The sequence below is a fragment of the Calypte anna genome, chromosome 4 (assembly GCF_003957555.1).
Source record: "Calypte anna isolate BGI_N300 chromosome 4, bCalAnn1_v1.p, whole genome shotgun sequence".
Lineage (NCBI taxonomy): Eukaryota > Metazoa > Chordata > Aves > Apodiformes > Trochilidae > Calypte > Calypte anna.
Window position 1 is genome coordinate 5,995,614 of NC_044247.1, and position 20,023 is coordinate 6,015,636.

General features: G+C 42.9%; 1 protein-coding gene across 1 annotated transcript in view; it reads right to left on the reverse strand.

Moving 5' to 3' along the window:
- The window catches only part of MAP7D3 (MAP7 domain containing 3), a 46,934-nt gene extending 37,731 nt beyond the window's left edge, over positions 1 to 9,203 (reverse strand). Inside the window, exon 1 of the mRNA XM_030449272.1 lies at positions 9,013 to 9,203. Within this exon, the coding sequence (XP_030305132.1) occupies positions 9,013 to 9,097 (85 nt within the window). The 5' untranslated portion in view covers positions 9,098 to 9,203. The remainder of the gene's footprint in view (positions 1 to 9,012) is intronic.
- Between the last annotated feature and the right edge of the window lie 10,820 nt (positions 9,204 to 20,023).

Sequence of the window (20,023 nt, forward strand, 5' to 3'; positions counted from 1 at the left end):
ATGTGAGAGTGTATACTTGGAGAGCTTCAAAATCCAGTATTGGTTTCATACTATTACTCCTTGTTTAAAGGATGCTCCCTCACACAAACAGGTGGACATCACAGAAAGCTTCTATCAGGGAACAGAAGAGTCCTCTCTGCATCTTCCCTTCCTTTTCTGCCTTTCCCTGTTGATCTCCATGTCCCATCTTTGGGCCACCAGGAGTGACAGGCTCCACAACCAAACACAGGAGCCTCCCAGTAGGCACCTTCTGATGGACCAGCTGGAAGGCAGATGGTTCTCCTGTTCTGTCTGGGCAGCCACCAGATGGGAAGCACACAAATCTCCAGAAAGCAGTGCATGCTGTCTCTCAGCTTCAGCAGGCCAGAAGATCTTCCTCTTGTCTCATTCTCATTCCAGACTCTATTTGCACACTTCCACTGTACATTTATTTCCTGCATGGGATACCTCTTCTATAGCTTGTCTGTGCTTTCCTTCCCTTAAGCCCATTTCTGCAGCTAATTCTATACAACAACCTGCTTTTCTTTAAGGCAGTTTAGGATGATTCACACAGTTCATCACAAGCATTGATCCCACTAGAAAAATATTTGACACAAGCATGCTTTGTAGTATATGAATTAGCATCTCTAGAAGTGAGTACTTGAGACATATTTGCAACAGTCTAAGTTTTTACTTATCCTTAAACATCCATACTCAGATTAAGAGCTAAAAAGAAAAGAAAAAAGAAAAAAAAGAGAAAAAAGAAAAAAAAAATCCCAACATTAACCAAATACTAGTTATTGGAAACCAACAACTGTAACAGCTGAAGCAATCTCAAAGACCATAGTTGTTCAGCCTGGAGTACACTCAGAGAGACACTACAAACATTGCTAATTTGTGGCTTGATCTCTGCACACCTTTCCCTAGGGGAAGCACACAATGTAAACCCAACTGGAATGTAGCATAGGCACAGACCAAGGAATAGACATTTGTCTTTAAAAGAACTGCCAGCCATCTCCCCAAACTCTCTACAGTCACTAGAGACACTACACCACTGTCCAACAGCCACAAAGGCTGAGTACCACCCTCAGTCCAAGCACATGATACATGTAAATGCAACTCCTGTGGAGCCCTTCCCCATTCCTGCTGTCACTCCTCTTATTTTAACCTTGCTCACACTGCTCAGCCAACAGCACTCTTTATCCCTAACTGGAAAAGCCACTGCCAGCACAACACTTAAGGTGAACAAAGAGATGTCACCAGTTCCTAGAGAAGACAGCATAATGTTGGTAAGAAGGACTGCCTGCCTGTAAATGTGTGTACGGGGCTGACAAATTAAATCCAAACTCTTCTTTGGAAAAGAGATCCCACTTTACAATTCAGGGTCCTTTACTCACCACTTAAAAGAAATGAAGTAGAAGCATGGCAGATACTCCAGTGTCATTCACTGGCTGTTTCTTATTTTTTCACTTTCCCCTTCACCACTATCTTCTTCTTCAAGGTTCTTCCTCATCTTCCCAAAGCAACATAGAAATGCTTTGTGTTCAGCATGATCCAATTGTAACTTTTTTTTTAAAAACAACAACAACAAAACACAATCTTTTACCATCTCTTTTGATATAACATGACTTGTACAAAGAGGATACTTCTCCAACTCACACATTCTGAATGCTCTGCAAGCTTTAATGCAAGTGAGATCATTTCCCAGCTCTCCTCTAGCATTAGTTATTAATCAGGTAATTAAGCACAGATAACTCTGCTTACCAAGGTTATCTGCACAATGACCTCTTTTTAGAGCTGATGCTTCCTACATAAAGGATATACAAGCCTCACAGTCCCAACCATGTTCCTTAGCAGAGGATTGTTCATTGCCATTACTTCTTTGCTGTCCAGAAGCCCAGACTAAATAAGACACAACCACAAGAAAGCCAGAGGTTTGTAAAGGCTGATACACTCATTATGTGAGTGAAAGAGGCACTAAGGTATTTATAGTCTTTAAAATTATCCAGCAGAATACATTAACATTGCAGTTTAGAAGTAAAGAGAGTATTTCTGCACAAAGCTGCTGTGGCTTGGCACCTACAAACTCTTAACTGCAAAACAAACAAAAATTGCTTTCTTTTAAGGATGTATTAGATACTGACTGCAATGCAAATGCAATGAACTAACACTAGAAGTTCCTTGTGAACATTCCCAAGTGTAACAGAAATGAAAATGTACCTGTTTCTGCATAGAGGATAGTCCAAAATACCCTAATACACTGGACTAAAATGAAAGCAGCTTAATATGCCCTTGCTTAATTCCAAGTAGCTTCACTGTGAAATGCAGCAGTAATGTGATGTAATTTAAATGCTTATATATAGGTGTTCACAGATGAAACACTCCAACCCTGACAGAATCAGACAAGGGTTTTACAGTTGTAGGATGAAAAAAGCTAAAATAGTGGAGTTTTAAACACAGAAGATTATGTACAGATTATTTTCTTTCTTTATTAATACTTTTCAATGTCTCAGGCTCCTGGAGTACATGAGGGAAAAAAATCAAGATTTTGAACATGTTTTGCCTGACACACTGGACTGGTTTAACAGATGTGAGTGCAAACCCACTTCTAATATGACCTGAGCAGTTTAGTTCCTACCAGAACTCTTATCTCCAGCAACACAGACAGAAATCAGCTGGCTTTGCTCTTCTGCTCCAGCTCTTGGGGCCACCTTCAGCTGAGTCCTGCTCACTCTCCTGCACAGCCACTGCAAAAGTAACTTCAAGACAAACTTCTGCTCTCTTCTCCCCTTTCACATCTGTTTTCCCCATTGTATGATTTTTTTATTTTACATTGCATTATCCCTAAAAGTAGAAATCAGCTAACTGCTATCCACTACTTCCCCCCTTCCTGAGCAGTCTGGTTCCTTTTCCTTGCTGGAAAAATGTTCTTGTAAACGCTTTTGTCCTCTTGTTTGCAGCCTGCCTATTGTTTAATACAGCTCAAACAATGCCAGCAAAGAACACAGCCTAGCACTGCAAGTCACAACTAACTTGAGACAAACCCTGGGAAAACACCATTTTAAGCTTTCTTTGGATGGGAGGATAATAATAGTTCCTTTACATGACAGCAGTGAAAACTACTGCTTTTGCCTTTTACACTTCATGAATTTCTCATGGCAACTTCAGAGCTCATTCAAACCCTGTCTCTGCTTTAGAAGAAGAAAGACTGTGTGGGCATTTACCACCAAGAAACCAACCTCGAATCACTAAATCCAGCCCTGCACCAGAACAGTGCCACAAGACACTAACAGGTCCACAGTGTGTTTAATGCACCAAACTTACTGGCTAAAGCAAAACACAGTGGTAAAAAACGTAAAAGGAATTAAAGTTTTCTTAAAACTTTATCCTTAAAACTGTATCCTTAACCTAACTAACTAAAACATGGAAGCTCTGAGGCATCCCACTACAAGCAATGTGAGATTCCTTCAAAGTAATCACAAATCAGGCCCTGGCACAAAGAGCTTTAAGAACAGGTAGGTAAAAAATGACAAATGGGTATAAAAAGACCCAAGCAGGACAAAAAGGGAAAAAAGACCAATAAAAAGACTATATTTTTGCTTTATTAATTAGCCAGTAGCAGACAAGTTTTCCAGAAAAATCTGAAAGTAAGGTGACACTCACTGATCTGTTCTGCAGACAAATTGTCCTTGGTTTTCAATACCCACAGCACAACCTGGACATCATTGATCAACATTGTGCTCCAAAATATGTTCATTTAAGTAATTATCTTGGCAAAACTAGGCAGAGAATATACTTTCAAATGAATAAATGTCGTCTCTTAAGTATAAAGATCTCTACAGGAGCTCCATATTCTTGTAGCCAGTCCCTCTAGGACTAGGGAGAGGAATTAAAACACTTGGAAGCTTTGAAACACTTGCCCAGAGAAGTGATGCACAGGCTATCCCAGAACCTCTGCTCCTTCTTAGGATTCAGATAGTGCATTTAAACAGCAGTGTGTCAGTAAATTATGAGCAGGTTAAGTATACATAAAACAGTAATTTAGAAGCTCCCTATGAATTATGAAGGCAGAAGAAAAAACAAAAAAAAAAGCAGCCATTTACTTCAAAAGCAACTTCAACTGCTTGGTCCTTCACCTGGAAAGCAGAAGTTTGAAACTAAGCAAAAAAAAAGAGAATAATTTAGAAGAAAATAAATGTAAAGCAACCTTTCCAGCCTTCCTCAAAAGCAAATGCTCATGTCCATTTATGTACAATGGAAACACCACTTGCATATGAGGTGGATGGCTCGTGAAGCATTATATGCAGGGTACTCGAGGTTTCTCTCTCAAATGAAAACACTGAGTAACACTTGATTTTCTTCTATGAATACCACAATCCTACCAAGTTAATCACCAACATCTACAGCAGTTTTAATTATTGGGCAAGTTTATGGAAACACATCAAAAGATTATGATCAGTTAAGAATTACCTGGTTGTACACTATGTAACTGAAAGCTAAATGGCACTGGTTTAGGGAAGGGACCTTAACAGGCTTGAAAAATGGACCAGTGCAAACTGCATGAGGTCCAACAAGTCCATCTGCAAGGTCCTGCATCTGGGTCAGGTCAATCCCAGGCACAATTATAAGCTGGGTACAGAGTGGGTTGAGAGTAGCCCTGAAGAGGTCTTGGGTGTGTGGATGGACGGAGAAGCTCAACATGTGTAGCAAGACAAACCTCTTTTAGGGAACAGTGCTTCAAGGTCCAACCAGGTGTTCCAGCAGAGACTCACAAGTAGTGCTCTAAGCCTACAGACCTCAGGCTTGACCAGCCTGGATCTGTGCTATTGCTCCGAGAGCAACTGACCTCTCTGCTGGCTTGCTCAGGACTGAGCTGAGCCTGTGTCTCAGGCCTCACCTTTTATTGGCCCCCTGGTCCTGCTCATGCGCAGTGGGGGCCCACCCTAATTGGGCACAGGTGGGCTTGACACAAGCTCATGCTCACTCCCTGGCAATTAGTGGCACCTGGTTGCCTCATTTCACTACAAACATGAGCTGGCAGTGAGCTGATGAAGCTCAGAAGGGCAATTGGATCCTAGGATGAGGGAGCTGGAATTGTTCAGCCTGAAGAAGAGAACAGTCCATGGGGACTTGTAGCTGCCTTCCAACACCTGAAGGGAACCTATAGGAAGGCTGGAGAGGGATTTTTCAAGAGTGTCCAGCAATAGGACAAGGAAAAATGGTTTTAAACTGAAGGGGAATAGGTTTAGACTGGATTTTAGGAAGAAATTCTTCAGTATGAGGGTGGTGAGACTCTGGAACAGATTGCCCAGAGAAGTTGTGGATGCCCCCTCCCTGGAGGTGTTCAAGGCCAAGCTACCTGAGGCTTTGAGTAACCCAGGAGCTGAATCAGAACATTAATTCTTTCTCTCTCCCAGTAAGCAGTTCTGCTGCAGAGAACAATTAATCAGTCACCTGATAGATATATCTGGATCCTGAATAATTTTCTCTAGACAGCACTCACCAGCTTCTCTTGTGGGACTTTGCCACCAAGACTCTGCCAAGGAGCTCTGTAGTACATCCACAGGTGCTGGTATGAACTTGAATTCTTAAGTTACATTTTGCAACTCTTACCTAAAGACCAGACAAATCTACACATTCCTGATCACTTCTACTTCAGCAATGAAGTTTCACTATGAGTTACCCATCCAGACTTCTCATGCCAATTCTGTGTATATGTGTCTGGTGAAGACATTACCAGGCACCATGCTCCAGACAAGAAGGACAAAGCCAAACAGTGTCACTTACATAGGAAGAAACAATTGATTAGACAGACAGACAGAAGTCATTACTTTTTTAGACAACTTCCAACCAAACTGGGCTTGGCCATGCAGGTAATGGGAATGCATGTTAGATTTGCTGAAAAAGGCATTTTATTCAATGTCTTTCAACAGGTGACCCAAAAGATCGTACAGATCTTGGAAGGAATCTATACATACTGCATTTTATTACACTGTTTGGATCAGTCTTCACAGCAGTGATTCAATACACTGGTGGAAATCCTAGCAAGAGTGCAGTCAAACTCTGCTAAATGCAAATACACAATCTCTATCACTGATACTATAAAAGACAGGAGATTTTAGTATTTCAGTGAAAATTAAGATAAACAATAACCACAGACTACACCAGCTTATATTATGTGTATTTTTGTTTTGATTACCCATACCACTCAAGAAAAACCCTCCTCCTTTACAGGGTAAACCACAAGTAACTGACTACTGCCCTCAAATCCTAACAAGCACAGCAGTGCTTATGGTGACAGAACAGAAGCAAAAATTCTTTCTCATCCCTTAAGGATGACAGCAGTAACTATGGATCACAAGTCAGGACTAAACAACTATGCACTACTTAGTGTACAATCAATTAATTTCTAATGTAAAGTGATGTTCATTCATCACTGACAAATATTAACTGGCTCCTAGTTAGCAGCAAATTCTGCTTTTTGTCATCTACCTAAAGGATATCAGATTGGACAAGTGAGTAAGGGCAGAAAACTACTGCAAAGGAATTGCAAAACTGACACAGCAGGACTGCAGAATCTTAATTACAGTTGGTTCTCAAAGAAAGAAACCTTTCTTACAGAAAGAGAAACCAGTCTTACCTCAATACTAGGTTGAATTGGCAAGAAAAAGATTCTCTTTAAACTTACCACATTCATATGGAAGTCACTAACAACAGGCCCCATGAGATTCTACATTTTCAAGGCCTAAAATAATTAACCAGCACCAGTCACTGATCAAAATCAGTATCAAGAGCTTGGGAACAGAAAGCAGAGGAAGGGAACAAGAGTGCAGCAGTCTTGTATTAAGGGCCCACAAAGTCACAAATGGAAAAAGTAACTATACAAAAGGTATATAGACACCTTCCAGCCCAACTACCAGAGCTGTGGTTTCTTAGCAAGATGCTGCTCATTTATATTTACTGTATTTAAACATGAGACTCCCAACCAGATGCTTGCAGGCAAATGACTGAAGGTGCATGGTACTGTATTTGCTTTGCACAGATGTTTGCTCTCTAGATTAAGACAGCAAAGTGCATACTTGCTCACAGAGCAGCAGAGATTGGGTGGAAGTATTCAAGTCAGCAGGTATTCTGGAACTGAGAAGCTCCCCACACAGCAAAATGGACTCAGAAAGATAGCAAGTTACGTCCTTCTCTGAGCCTGTCAAACCATGGTGTGGGATGGAACAAGGCTCCTCCTGCTGTCTTATTTTTTTTTACATCTTCTCCACACAGCTGTGGTATCAGACTTAGTTGCTACTCACAACTTCTCCAAAAGGCAGCAAATACAGTGGCAATTTTCTTGCCAATTCCCCTGTTAACCACTGGATTGCAAGGATGATTTCTAAACAACATTTGCTTTCCCCAGAGAGTGAGGGAGTGCAAGAAGACAGGAGCAGAACTGCAGAGGCCTCTCACAGCATTGCTTCAATTCACATCAGCAATGAGTTCATCTTCTCACACAATTGCTAGAAACACACTCTATGTAAACTGAAGTTTACATTCTGGTTCAGTGACTTCTAGCCCCTCAGGGTAAAAAAACCAAAGCAAATCAAGGTCTAGCCTTTCCAGGATCTAGTGAGGGGTTTTGTTTTTGTATTTTTTAACATGATGTGAACATGTGCATATATAAAGGAAGATGGAGCTGCTTGGCTCGAGGAACATTTCACCTCTGGTTTCGGGACTAAATCTAGGTCACATCATCTGTCAGCAAATGTGGGTGCCTGCCTTTAGAAAAATTGAGAAGTCACAGTGTAAGTGCATCCAATATACAAAAGAAAGCTCAGCAGTTCTAGCAGGAAGGATAAGGATCAAATAGACAAGGTCTGTGCAGACGAGAAGCTCTATCTTTTGGCAGATCCTTCTGGAGCACTGGATTGTCTTTAGTTTTGAGAGAAAAATAAAAATCAATTAAGATTTCTGACACACAACACACTGAAGAAGACTGCCAGATAAAGAGTTGTGCATTCAGGATCCTTTGCCAGCACTCTTTATACAATTGAAAACAATCAAGCAAGAAGCTGTCAGAGCAGATTTTGTATACAGTCCAAGTTAAATAGTTCAGATCAAACCACAATTCTCTTTTCTTCTCTCTTTATTTTTTTGGTCTGATAGAAGAAAATGCTCATCTTTTCTGATGGCTCACCCACAAAGATTGTATGAGAAGATGTGCCATGAAATCATGCTTGGAACATAGAACATACAGTACTAATTTCAGAATATATTGTTAAGGACCTACAGTATAAATAAGCACATAAACACACCCACGGACAAAAGCCAAACAGAGTTTTGCTAAAACACCAGTTAAAAAAAAAAGAAAAAAAAAGTAAACCCAAATTTTAAAATTAAGGCGTTATCCAATCTTTGATGAGGAATCCATGCCACTGACCATCCCAGCATTCTGCTCCTGGGGCTCGGAGCAGTCATGGGACACACGACAGGGACCAACCATCTGCAACCGCTGCCAGCCCAAGTGCGAGGGGCAGAACAACCAACTTCACACCGCCCAGACTTTTCACCAGAAGCGGTGAAAAACGGGAGATTCGTGTAACCAAGCGGTCCTGCGAGAGGTCCTAAGCCAGCAACCGGCGCCTGGAGGTGGAAGGAGGCTCCGCAGCCTCACAGACCCGTCCCGGCCGGCGGTCGGGGAGCGGGCCCGGGCGGTTCCGGTTGGCGGGAGGCCCGGCAGCCCCTCAGCCCGCCGCCGGACGGACACAAAGCTCGGCGTTCTTCGGCGGCCCCACATCCCGTTCCCCCCGCCCCGGGAAGGGGCCGGGCGTACTGCGGGGAGGAAGGAGAGTTTGGGGGGAGGGAGGGCACCCCAGTACCGGGCCGTGCCCTTGGGCCGCCAGAGCGCGGGGTCCGCAGACACCCCACCCCCCCCCGCCCCGGGACAGATCTCTCTCCCCCGTCCCCCCAGACCCCTCTTTCTTTCTCTTCTCTTTTTCCTTTCCCCTCCCATCCCATCCCCGGGGCCGCGCTGCCCGCTCTCACCCATCTGCTCCCGCAGCCCTTTCAAAGAGGAGGAGGAAGAGGAGGCGGAGGGGAGAGGGGGGGGCGCGCCGCCGCCCTCCGCCATCTTCAGCGCCGGGACCCGGGACTGTCGGCCCGGCTGAAGGGGGGACGCGGGAGCGCAGTGCGCAGGCTCCGCACCGCCCGGCAGCACCGCCACGGGGGAGGGCAAGGCAGGGCAGTGCCGGTCCCTCGCAGCTCCCTCGCACCGGGCCGGGGAGGCAGCGGCGGGCGGGGTTTGCTGCGTTGGGGCGTAGCGAAGAGCGGGGCTGTCCCTGGGCCGGTGGCGTGGGGGGAGTGGAGTGAACGGCGCTTTGCTTGCCCTTGCTCTGTGCCGCCCCGAGTCCCGGTTGGACGCCCAGGGGTGGAGGTGTCGAAGCTGTTGGGAGAGGCCGCTCCGTAGGAGCCGTCGTGATCCTGGACCTGAGGCGGTCCTGGCACCCCCGGCCCCTCGGAGCATCACGCGTGTCCGCAAGGCAGGGACCACGCGGCTGCCCACAGCTCCCTGTGTTGGGTAATTTATGGCCGCACAGGAACTGCAAACGTTATCCCGGCATTAACGATGATGAATCGCCCTCCGATAGAGAGCTCTGAAAGAGGGAGAGACCTCAGGTTATTGAGCTGTTACAAATGGCCTGTTTATGAACACACTTTCCCAACGAATAGACTGAAGCAAGGGGGAAGAAGGCAGAATTTCCAGTTGGTGCACTGAGTTGTAGTCTCCACTTGGATGGATGAAAGTTGGAGATGGCTCAGTGGTGTTACCTTGCAGTAGCAAAGGTGAAGTTGCCCTGAAGCCATGGAAAATACACACAGCTGGGCAAGCTTGTAAGGGCTGTAGCTGCCAGGTGCTGCAGACAGTTCATAGAATCAGAAAATGTCAGGTTGGAAGGAACCTCAAGGATCATCTGGTCCAACCCTTCTAATATTATTGGCCATATGAGATGCTGGATGCTCTGTGTCAAGCTGAGACTTAAAACTTTCCGAAGTGGGGCAATCCAACACTTCCCCTGGGAGACCATTCCAATGTCTGACTGTCCTCATAGTGAAAGATTTTCCTCTTGTGTTCAACCAGAATCTACCCAGGAGGAGCTTGTGCCCATTGCCTCTTGTCCTGTCTGTGTGAGTCCTTGTAAGCAGGGAGTCTCCATCTCCTTTGTAGCTGCTCTTTAAGTACTGGAACACTGGAATAAGGTCTCCCCTATGCCTTCTCAAAGCAGAGCAGACCAGGTTTTCTGGGCTTGAGTGGCCTGTTGTCTAAAGATGAAGCATATCCCGGGATTTATCAGGCCTATGGAAATTTAGGTTGTCAGGATTCAGAAGCAAAGAGTCACAAATGTATGAGCTGGGCTGCACCTGCTGGTAGCTGGGTGCTCACTGGCTTATGACAGGACCAGGGGTCAGGTCCTGTGTTTCAAGCACCATTGGGTTTGTATGTTTCCAAATGAAGAAAGTTAACTTGAATTGGTCACCTCGTTGTTATTTTACTGTCTATTCACTTATCAGTGAATTCTGTAATATTCTCTTCTTGTTTTGCCTGTGGGTTTATGCACTGGGAAGAGAAAGGAGAAAACATCTGTGGCTGAACATTTTGGGGCCTTGTGTAGAAAACTCCCTTTGAAATCATAAACAGAAAGTTTACCTTTCAGAGGGCCACAGAATTAGCCCAGAAATGGCAAGAATGCAGAAAAAGTAGCCATAATATCACGAAGTGTTTCAAGAGAGTAAAATGGAACCTTAGAAAAATTCAGAGTAGAACCCTGTTTAAACTTGAATATTTAGGCCATGGACTTGCCTGGTCCTTTTTTTTCTTTTTTGTTATAATGGCTTTCCCCACTTTAGCATGTATGTACAGAGAATTCTTTGTCTGTTCTTTTCTCTCAGTGTTAATAGAATAAAATGCCAATTATTATTATATGTTTTTAAAAAAGGGCAGCTAAAGGGAAAACATCCCTAAACATTCTTTGACAAATTTCCCACCTTTGTGTTTATAATACGTAGTAATACTACCTTGCCACTAAGTAATCTCAATGTGTTATATACATATATACATATATACACATATATACATATGCTGAAATGTCATCATTCCACTGAGAGACATTCAGATGTTATCCTCATTTTACAGATGAGAAAACTTGAGCCACTAAAATCAGTTTCTGGTTATGTCATGAACAAAGCAGCACAGCAAAAGAACCCAGCCCAGATTTCTTGACTCCTTGTCCTATATCCATGTCTTTTTACATCTTCCTTTCATCAACAGCTATCAGAAAATAACACCAAAATGGTTGACATTGATTCTCTACAAATAAGATATAATAAGTGTGGTGCAAAAGAAATGGTCAAAATACTTAATAGAATGTAATTTTTCTGTTCTTTTTGAAAGCTCCATAGGCAATGTGTTGTTCCAAGGCTGTACTTCCATATCTGTGAAAATAAAGAGCTTGTGAGTGGGCTTGGGTGCCTTTGAATTTTGATGAGGGTACATACATTTTCTTTACAGAATTTTATTAACACACTGTGCAATAAAAGGGGTCAGTGTCTATTTATCCACTTTTGTTCCTCTGAAAAAAAAATGAGACAATTGGCATGGGAGGAATCACTCTGCTGAAAGGAACACTTACAAATAGAATGGGCAGCTAAAATTAATTCTCAAATGAGATGATATTTTTTGTTCTTTCCATTTCAACAGACATACACAACCAGCCTCAGTGCCTGCAATTTAACACGTCTGATATTCTGCACATGCAGAGCTTCAGAGCAGAAGGTATAAATTACAGGAAGGGAAATAAACCAAGTGTTGCACATGCAGTGTATTTGTGGTGAGCAGTGGAAGCTGTAAACTTAAAATAAAAAGGCCAAACACATACAAATTCATGAGAGATAAAAGGAAGCTGGAGATTGAAGTGGGGGCATTGTCCCTTCCTGCTCTCCATTCATATACATACTACTTGATATGCATATCTTTTCTCTTTAGGCACACAGGAACTGAGCTGAGAAAATCTGCCCCCTGTGGAAAACGTGTTATCTTTTTCCCTGATGAGCAGTTTAGGAATGTTTGAGCTAATGTTTCAGCATTGGTAACTGTAACATCCATCTTATTTCCCAGTTAACCTTGTTTCTTAGGTTTTCAGTTTGGTCATACAACTATTGCTGAGGCATTTTTAAGGGGAACATCATTAACATTTTGACCTTACATGGCTTCAGCAGCACTTGCAACCATCTTTCAATTCTGCAGCATTTGCAGATTTGATTGCAGCAGCTCATTTATTCTAATCCTTTAAAGACTGTCCTTTTTCTCATTGTCCCTGTGGAAAAGTGAATAATTTAATTTTACAGCAATTTATTTTGTCCTTTTAGTTTTCACGTGATAGTTTCTGACAAATCTTTCAAAAATGTTTCAGACTAAATCACTGATGGGCACATATTGGCATCATCAGATGAAAATCACCAAAGCCCTGGCACTGCATGGAATTTGAGGTTCCAGGGGTTTTATACTATCCATTTCAGTTCAAGAAATACCAAAATTAGTCAAAATAATAGTAGCTGAACTTGGTTAATAGCAGATGACCCAGATGCAAAACTAAGAAAACAAGAAATAAGAAAGCTTGCTCAGAAAATACTTAAGCCCCTGGTAGATCTGGGGTGGGTGTTAGAGGAAGAAGCAACCACTCATTAATCCATTTCTTATCCTGTTTCCCAAAGTCTCCAGCATTACACAGTACCAGACGTTGTGCATGCCTGGGCTTTGCCTAAAATCTGGGATAACCATTTTTATATTCTGGTTCAAAACACGCAGCTCCCAAATTTTCTGTAAGCCTGATCACTTTGATCACTGAAGTATTGAATAATAAAATGTTCTTGTATATTAAACTAACTTTATGCCAATCTTGGTGAGTAAGAGCTAGAAGAAGGAGCCAGGGAAATGAGATGTGTCTGTATTTTTATATCTATGCACAGGATTTAGAAAAATTATGAAGAAGTATTTCAGACTCTTCTAAGCCCAAAACATAAGGCATATATTGTTATAGATTATAGGGGGTTTCCTGTGGTGACTGAAACTGCCATGGCTGATGGAAAGAAAATTGGTGGCATGAAAATTACTGTAACCATTCAACCTTCTTTCCAAATAGGCTTTAACTGCATGTTCTTGTTTATTATTCTCCTGCTGGGACAAGTACCTGCAACAATCTGTGTTACAAATACATCTATACACTAAGGACCTAATTTCTCAGCCTTGGCTTGACATGACTTGCATTTATCTGGGTGAATAATTCCTTAGATATAGAATAATCAGACAATATTACTTAATGTAAGAGATACAGAATCAAGATCTGAGTTTGTCCATGGTCCAATGTTTTTAGTTACCTGGATGACAGAATAGAAAGAATCTTTTTAACATTTGTAAGCAATGATGATATGTTAGAGGACAAGCTTAGAATTAAAAAATATCTTGAAAGTTAAAAATACAGTCCAGGACAAAATGAAGCAAATTAGGGACTGATACAAGGTCCAAATCCCATCACACTGAGTCATTGTGCAAATGCTGCACTGGCCATGCAGACTCTAGCATTGGCCTACAGCACAATCCAGTCATTATTACTGAATCACTTGAAAATATACAGAATTTTGGTATGATTACTGTCAATGGCACTAAGAAACACAGTTCCAACAAGCTAAACACTGATATGGTAATCCTTATCACTTCTAGCACTAAACAACTTAATCTTATCATCATGTGCTGATGAGATAACATATTCCAGCAGTGGCTTTTAATGAATATTGTGTTGTTCCAAGTGGTGTTGAGATAAAACAGAGTTACAGCATTATGGTAACATCTCCTCAAATCCAGGTAATGATCTAAAAATCCTTCTGATCCCTGCCTAGAAGTCAGTACTTGTGGGAAATTTGAGCATCCAGAATAATTTTCCAGTTATCTGAGAGTGAAAATATTTCTTAGTAACTCAACACTGCATAGATGCTTTTCTTCCAAAGAGCTCAAACGTGGCTTATTTTGAAAGATTAATTTTAAAAGTCTCCTTATACCTAAAAGAAGATCAGGATAATTTTATTCTGTGCAAAGCTCCTTGGCAGAGCAAAGTCCCTGATAACAGCCTCACTGCTTTTGGAAAAAGAGCAGTGATAATGAGCAAGGTTCTTACTGCAAGGAGAGAAGCTTTAGCTGAAGCCTTTGTTTTTCTAAATGGATGTTAAGATGTTTTCTTGGAGTTTGAAGTGTGACTCTGTCACCAGTAAGAAAGGTTTGTCAGGAACAGCTCCCATTTCCTAGGCTCAGTGTAGACATTTTGCTTCCTGTTGCCACCTGCTCTTCCCAGATTTCTTGGCAGGCCTGGGTTTAATATCCTCATTACATGTCTTGATTCCCTTTCCAGCTTTGGTCTAAGCAATGTGCAGTCTTTTGCTGGGTCATTCCCATGCTAAAAAAAAATGAACTTCAGCCAAGAAGAACCCAGGCACTGACAGTTCCAGTTCCCCACTTACAAAGGGGAAGAGGAGGAAGAAACTGCTATTTAGCAATGATAAAAATCCACCAAAACTCAAAAATCCAGTAATGGTTTTATTAATGCACTTAATAGCTAGAGCTACTCTAGCCCAAATTTCAGTGTCCTGCAGTAATATGGGATTTATCAATCTGAATCCCTCCTTTATCCCACTGGCATCTGGCTGCTGTTCCAAGCAGCTTATGGGGGGACCCTTCCCCTACACGAGGGAATGGGCACTGACAAGTTGTGGTTTAGGATGAATTCCATTTGCTTTCCTCCCTCTCAGAGGCCAAAGATGCTCTTGGTGTGAGATGGGTGCTGTTAGGGTTGCACAGTTTTATTGGTTTATTATTATTAATTATCATTTATTGTTTTATTCTTTTTAACCAGATGTGCACCTGGCACAGCTGGGTGCTGGCTGCACTCACAGTGTCAGGGAGCTGTGGTTCCATTCCTTGTCTGAGAGTTACACTCTGTTCATTCTGCTGCTGGCTCTGCCTCTCCCCATGCAATTGAATTACCCTTACCAGGTTTAATATGTGCTAAAAACTAGGGATGTTGTTCAGCAGTATCAAAGAAGACTTTTAGCTCTCAGATTACAGGGAATTATTTTTTAAAGACCAATTTCATAAGGAAGTAATGCTTGGACAAACACAGAGTAGTTCTTTTTGCAAAAAAAAAAAAAAAAAAAGTGTTTTAGAGAGGAGGCCTCAGCAGTACTGGTGCCATCTATGGTGTTCCTTCCTGTTTTGACTTGGACTTTGTTGCTTTAGCAATTCCCACTGGCTTCTTCCATGGCTTGGAAAGACCCTGACCTCAGAGGCTGCTTTTCTATAGACCCTACCTTGTCTTCCCATGAAATGGGCCCTCTGCTCCCCACCAGCTGAATGGACTCGAGTGGAATTCTGCAGACAAACTCAGCAGGGACAGCAGGAGGCCAGGGCCACTGTTTTAGACTGGAACACTGTGAAGCTCCTGTATTCCAGCACAAAAAGAAAGCAAGGAGATAAATGAATCCAGTGTTTGTTTGTTTGTTTTGACTAAAGAAGCTTCTTTGTAAGCGTTTTCCATATGAGTATTCTTCTGTCCATGTAAAATGGTTCCCTTGTGGCTGAATTTAAGTCTCTGTATATTGTTCCTTGTGCAATGGCTTAGAAATACTTTAGAGGCATTATCTGGGAGCTTTTATGACTTCTCTCACATATTTCCTCTGCCTCCCTGCACCCACACATCCACGCACACATCGTGAGAGATGGAGGCTTGGATTCTGATCAGGTTTCTGCTCATTTTTTCCAAACATAACTCTCCTTTTACACTTTTTTCCCCTTGAATCCCACTTGAATCTAACCCAAAAGTCAATTTTGGACCCATTGGCTCTTGCTAAACACTAACCCAACAAGACTTATGCTACAGGATTCTGGAAGGAGTGATAAGGAGCTGAAGTCCTTAGAACACAAGCATCAACCCATCTGTAGTTGGTTTTCCTGTCTCATAGGGCTGTTTTGTGGAGTTCCTACAGAATCACAGCAGTGCCATTTACCCTTGAAACTGGGGACTGCATTTCAGGGACAGCCATAACTAATTGCTAGCATCTGTCATAAGCAGGTTTCCTGCTTTCCCATTTGGATTACCCTGCACTGAAAACTCTGGATGGTGGCACGAAGCAGGAAGAGGAAGGCCAGATGTTTCTCCTTGAGCATTTTCTAATGGTCTCTCCCCTGGAAGTTTGCTATTCCATAATTTCTTTGGCTTTACATCTCTATTTAACTTCAGTTTTGGGAAGTTTTCAAGATTAAAATCTAAAGAAAGCATTTTGGCTTCGAAGCAATAAACCAGAGTGTGCTTTGTTTTTTGGGGAAATCACCAAACACTCGGGAACGTGCATGCAAAGTTTCTAGAAAATTATTTTCAAATACAGCTGTGAGCTGCAACAGGACCAAGCTTTCCACCACAGAAGAAGGACGTGTTCCACCTATGGAAAAGAAAAATAAATTAATCAAAATTACTATTATGAAGAGAACTGTTTTCAATGGGCAAGTAACAAGATGTCCCTGACTGGACTTTGTTAACGTGGTGTATGTGAGGCTTGGCTCTGGTAACCAGAATTTTCTAAATGAGACAGACAAATCTAAAATGTATGTTGCTAAATTATGCTAAAAGTATGCCAGTTCCACTTTCCACACACACACAATCAGTTGTTACACTCCCTTCCAATGTAATCACTGATGTCTGCTGCAATTACACCTCCAGGGCAGCTGCCTCTGCCTGCCAGGAGCTCTGCCTCAGCTCTTCATAGTATTGTAAGTGTAAAATGATAGGGAAATGCAGCATGGTGAGTAAATTGATGCTGTGGGACATAGATTCAGCAACGTGGAGCATTGTAGCCCTCCCCCAAGAAACCCACTCTATCCAGTCTGTTACCTTCTAGCTTCACATTTATTTACAGTTTTTCAAAGGACAGCTGGCTTGCTTTCTTCTGGAAATTTAAGTTCCAAAGTAGCAAAACATTCAAATATTTCTGAAAGAAATAAAACATAGGAGTAGCCTGTGGTAATAATTTAAATACATTTTTCTGGCAACTGTGGGTGATCACAGAAGTGACAGTAACTCCAGAAGAGCCCTCAAGAGCACCCCTCATAGTTCCCTCCCATACCCATGCACAGTGATCCATGCACCACGACTGCCACCAGCATCAGGAGGTGACACAGCTTCAGTCAAGCTTTGAGCTTTCCAAGGCAAACTCTTCAGTTTTGGTACTCTCCAGCCCTCTTAACCTGGTAATAGATACCACTGGGACTCTTGTTTTCTGGGAGTTAATAATGGCTTTCAGTCTGATTGCTATTAGCACAGGTGTTAAAGTTGTTAATAGTTTCTGCTGGATTATCTGCCATGACTTCTGCTTTCACACGGGAAGATTTCTGGCTCAAGTCAACAGTGGTGACCCCTAAGTGGTTTGAAATCCTGTGCTACAAGGCCTGGTATAAATTCCTGTGAACATTGTGTGATAATACACATGTGGTTGGACTTGATCTTAAAGGGTTTTTCCCAACAGTTCTGTGAATCTTTGATACCTGTATAAACTTTGCTTGAAAGCATGGTGTTGAAGTTGTGTGGTTTGTCCAGTAGGGAAGAAAAAGGAAGATAAATTTGTAAAGCCCTGGAGATTCTTCTTTGTGTTACTGTAGTAATGCACAACATCTGCTTTGGTACCTGAGAGTCCCAGTTTCAAGGTGTTTTGTCACTGAATCAAAGCAGGCAGCTGATGCAAAGACCATCTGAAGCCTGCTTTGCTCTAGGAAATTAGAAAGAAAGAAGCACCCAATGTCTCAGGAGGTCTGAACATGAGGTGCTTGCTTTCCATCAGCAGTACTGGTTCTTCTCCTTAGTGTGACAACAACCTGCTCAGCCTACCAGGTCTGCAGCCTTCTCTTTCCTTAGGATGCTCCTGGGGGCATGATTTCCAGAGAGCCTGCACCCCACTGACTCAGGGTGATGTTGGGGCTGCATAACTTGTGGGAACAGAAGTTGTGATGGGAGCAGCACTTGAGCTGTGCACGTAAAGTTTGCTGGCGAGTGGGTGGAAGAGTGGAATGGGGTGGGAGGGTGGGGTTTCCATTTAAATACTGACTTTGCCAGTTATCACTTCACAGTGTGATCTGAGCAAACTCAATTATTTTTCTTTTCCACACCTGGAAAAATAACTACTGTAGTTCAGACCTCAGGGTAATAAGTCTTGGCTGCTCCTTGCTTTTCAGGGGTAGTTCCTTATCTGCTGAAAGATGATGCCATGAACCTCAATTAGTTAGTGGTTATTCAGTGCTTTGAAATCATGAGACACTGTCTACCTTTTAAGTATTAGAATGTTTCTGTACCATACTGTAACAAGTACATGCTTCCTGACACAGCAGCACACTTGGCTGTAGGCCAGAAATGCTCTGTCAGTAAAATAATTTGGGACTTTGTGTCTCCATGACAGAAGGAAAACAAGGAAAATCTTTGTCAGAATTAAATTTACAGCGTACATACCTTGAGTACACGGATAGCTGCAATTGCTGTCAATTATAACAGCAGTGGGTGTTAAAAAACTGCAAAAACCTGTGTGCAATCCAGTCAGACAGCAGAGTGCTCTGTGGAGTGGGGCTGCAGGAGGATGGGAGAGATTTCCAGTGATTTCCTTTAATATCCAACCCAGGAGCTCAGGGCTGCTCTGAACTGTGCAGAGCTATCGATGTTCTTTTATTTTGAAACCCTGGACACAGGGATGAATCTCACTGCCTCATTTTGCTCTCCAGCCAGTGCTGTTAGTGGTGAATAAAATGTGTTGCTAAATTAATAAATCATAACATTTTGGGCCACTAAACTGTCTCTCTCTGCTCTGCCTGTGAGTATGGGAGGTATGTTTGCCTGGGGATAGAGTAACAGCTCCAAAAGACTGCAGTGAAATGCAATCTGGTTCTGCCACAATGCAGCCAGTCAGACCATCTGTGTGAAGGAGCACCCAAAAAGGTAACTGGCAAAGACTGATAATCCCCAACTGAGCCTTGAAAACTCAAAGCACCCAGCCTAGCTGCAGGGGAGCTTGCAATCTGCAAACCTGAGAGTGGTGGCTGTGGCACAGAAGTTTTACGGTGATGGCAAGAGGTTAGGAGTAAGGATATTTAGGTGAGATTTCTTGACTGGGGATCCATTTTTACTCTTAGTCTTTCCCTGGTTCACCAGATCGTTGAGGGGATGTGGGATAGCCAGAGCTGCCATGGAGCAGGACACTGGTGGGGTCTGAGCATCCTTTGGTATAGACTGGAGAGGATGCCTGGGTGTGTGGTACCAACCCATCGGTCTCTCTGACTCTGTGAGATTAAATCATCAGAAAACTGACCTTATGGAAGAGTTCTGAGGACACAGCTCCCCACCACCAAGGCTGGGTGGAGAGTGGGAGGCATGGGCAGGGGTCTGGTTAGTGATCCTCCTCCCTGGTACAGAGAGCTCTTGGCTCTCTCAGCTGTAATCCCACACTCACTCATGCTGCTCTCTTCTGCTCAGGCTTCTCCTTGGCTGGGGGCTCTCTGTGCCTCACACCTCCTGTCCTGCCACAATCCCAGAGACAACAAGGATTGCTGTGTTGCAGCACAACAGTCCTGCCTCCAAATGTCCTTAGAATGTGGGTTTTCTACCTCTATTTGGGTGCCTTATATTGCACGGGAACCTATCCATAAGGGAAGGCTGAACAGTTTCACCATTCCTCTCCCTGTGCCCTTCATTCCTCTCTTCAGCCCATGTCAGGGTAGGGTTTTGGACTCCTCTGTGTGGAGAAGCTGCAGCATGAGACTTCTCCACCAGCTGACAGCAGACACAGCCTTGCACATGTTCATCATCTAGGGAGGACTTGTGGAGATCAGCTCACAAGAGTGGAGCAGAGAAATGAGGGCCTGAAACTAAGAAAAAAAAGAAGATTTTTTTAGACTTATGAGGTTTCAAAAATAAACCAAACC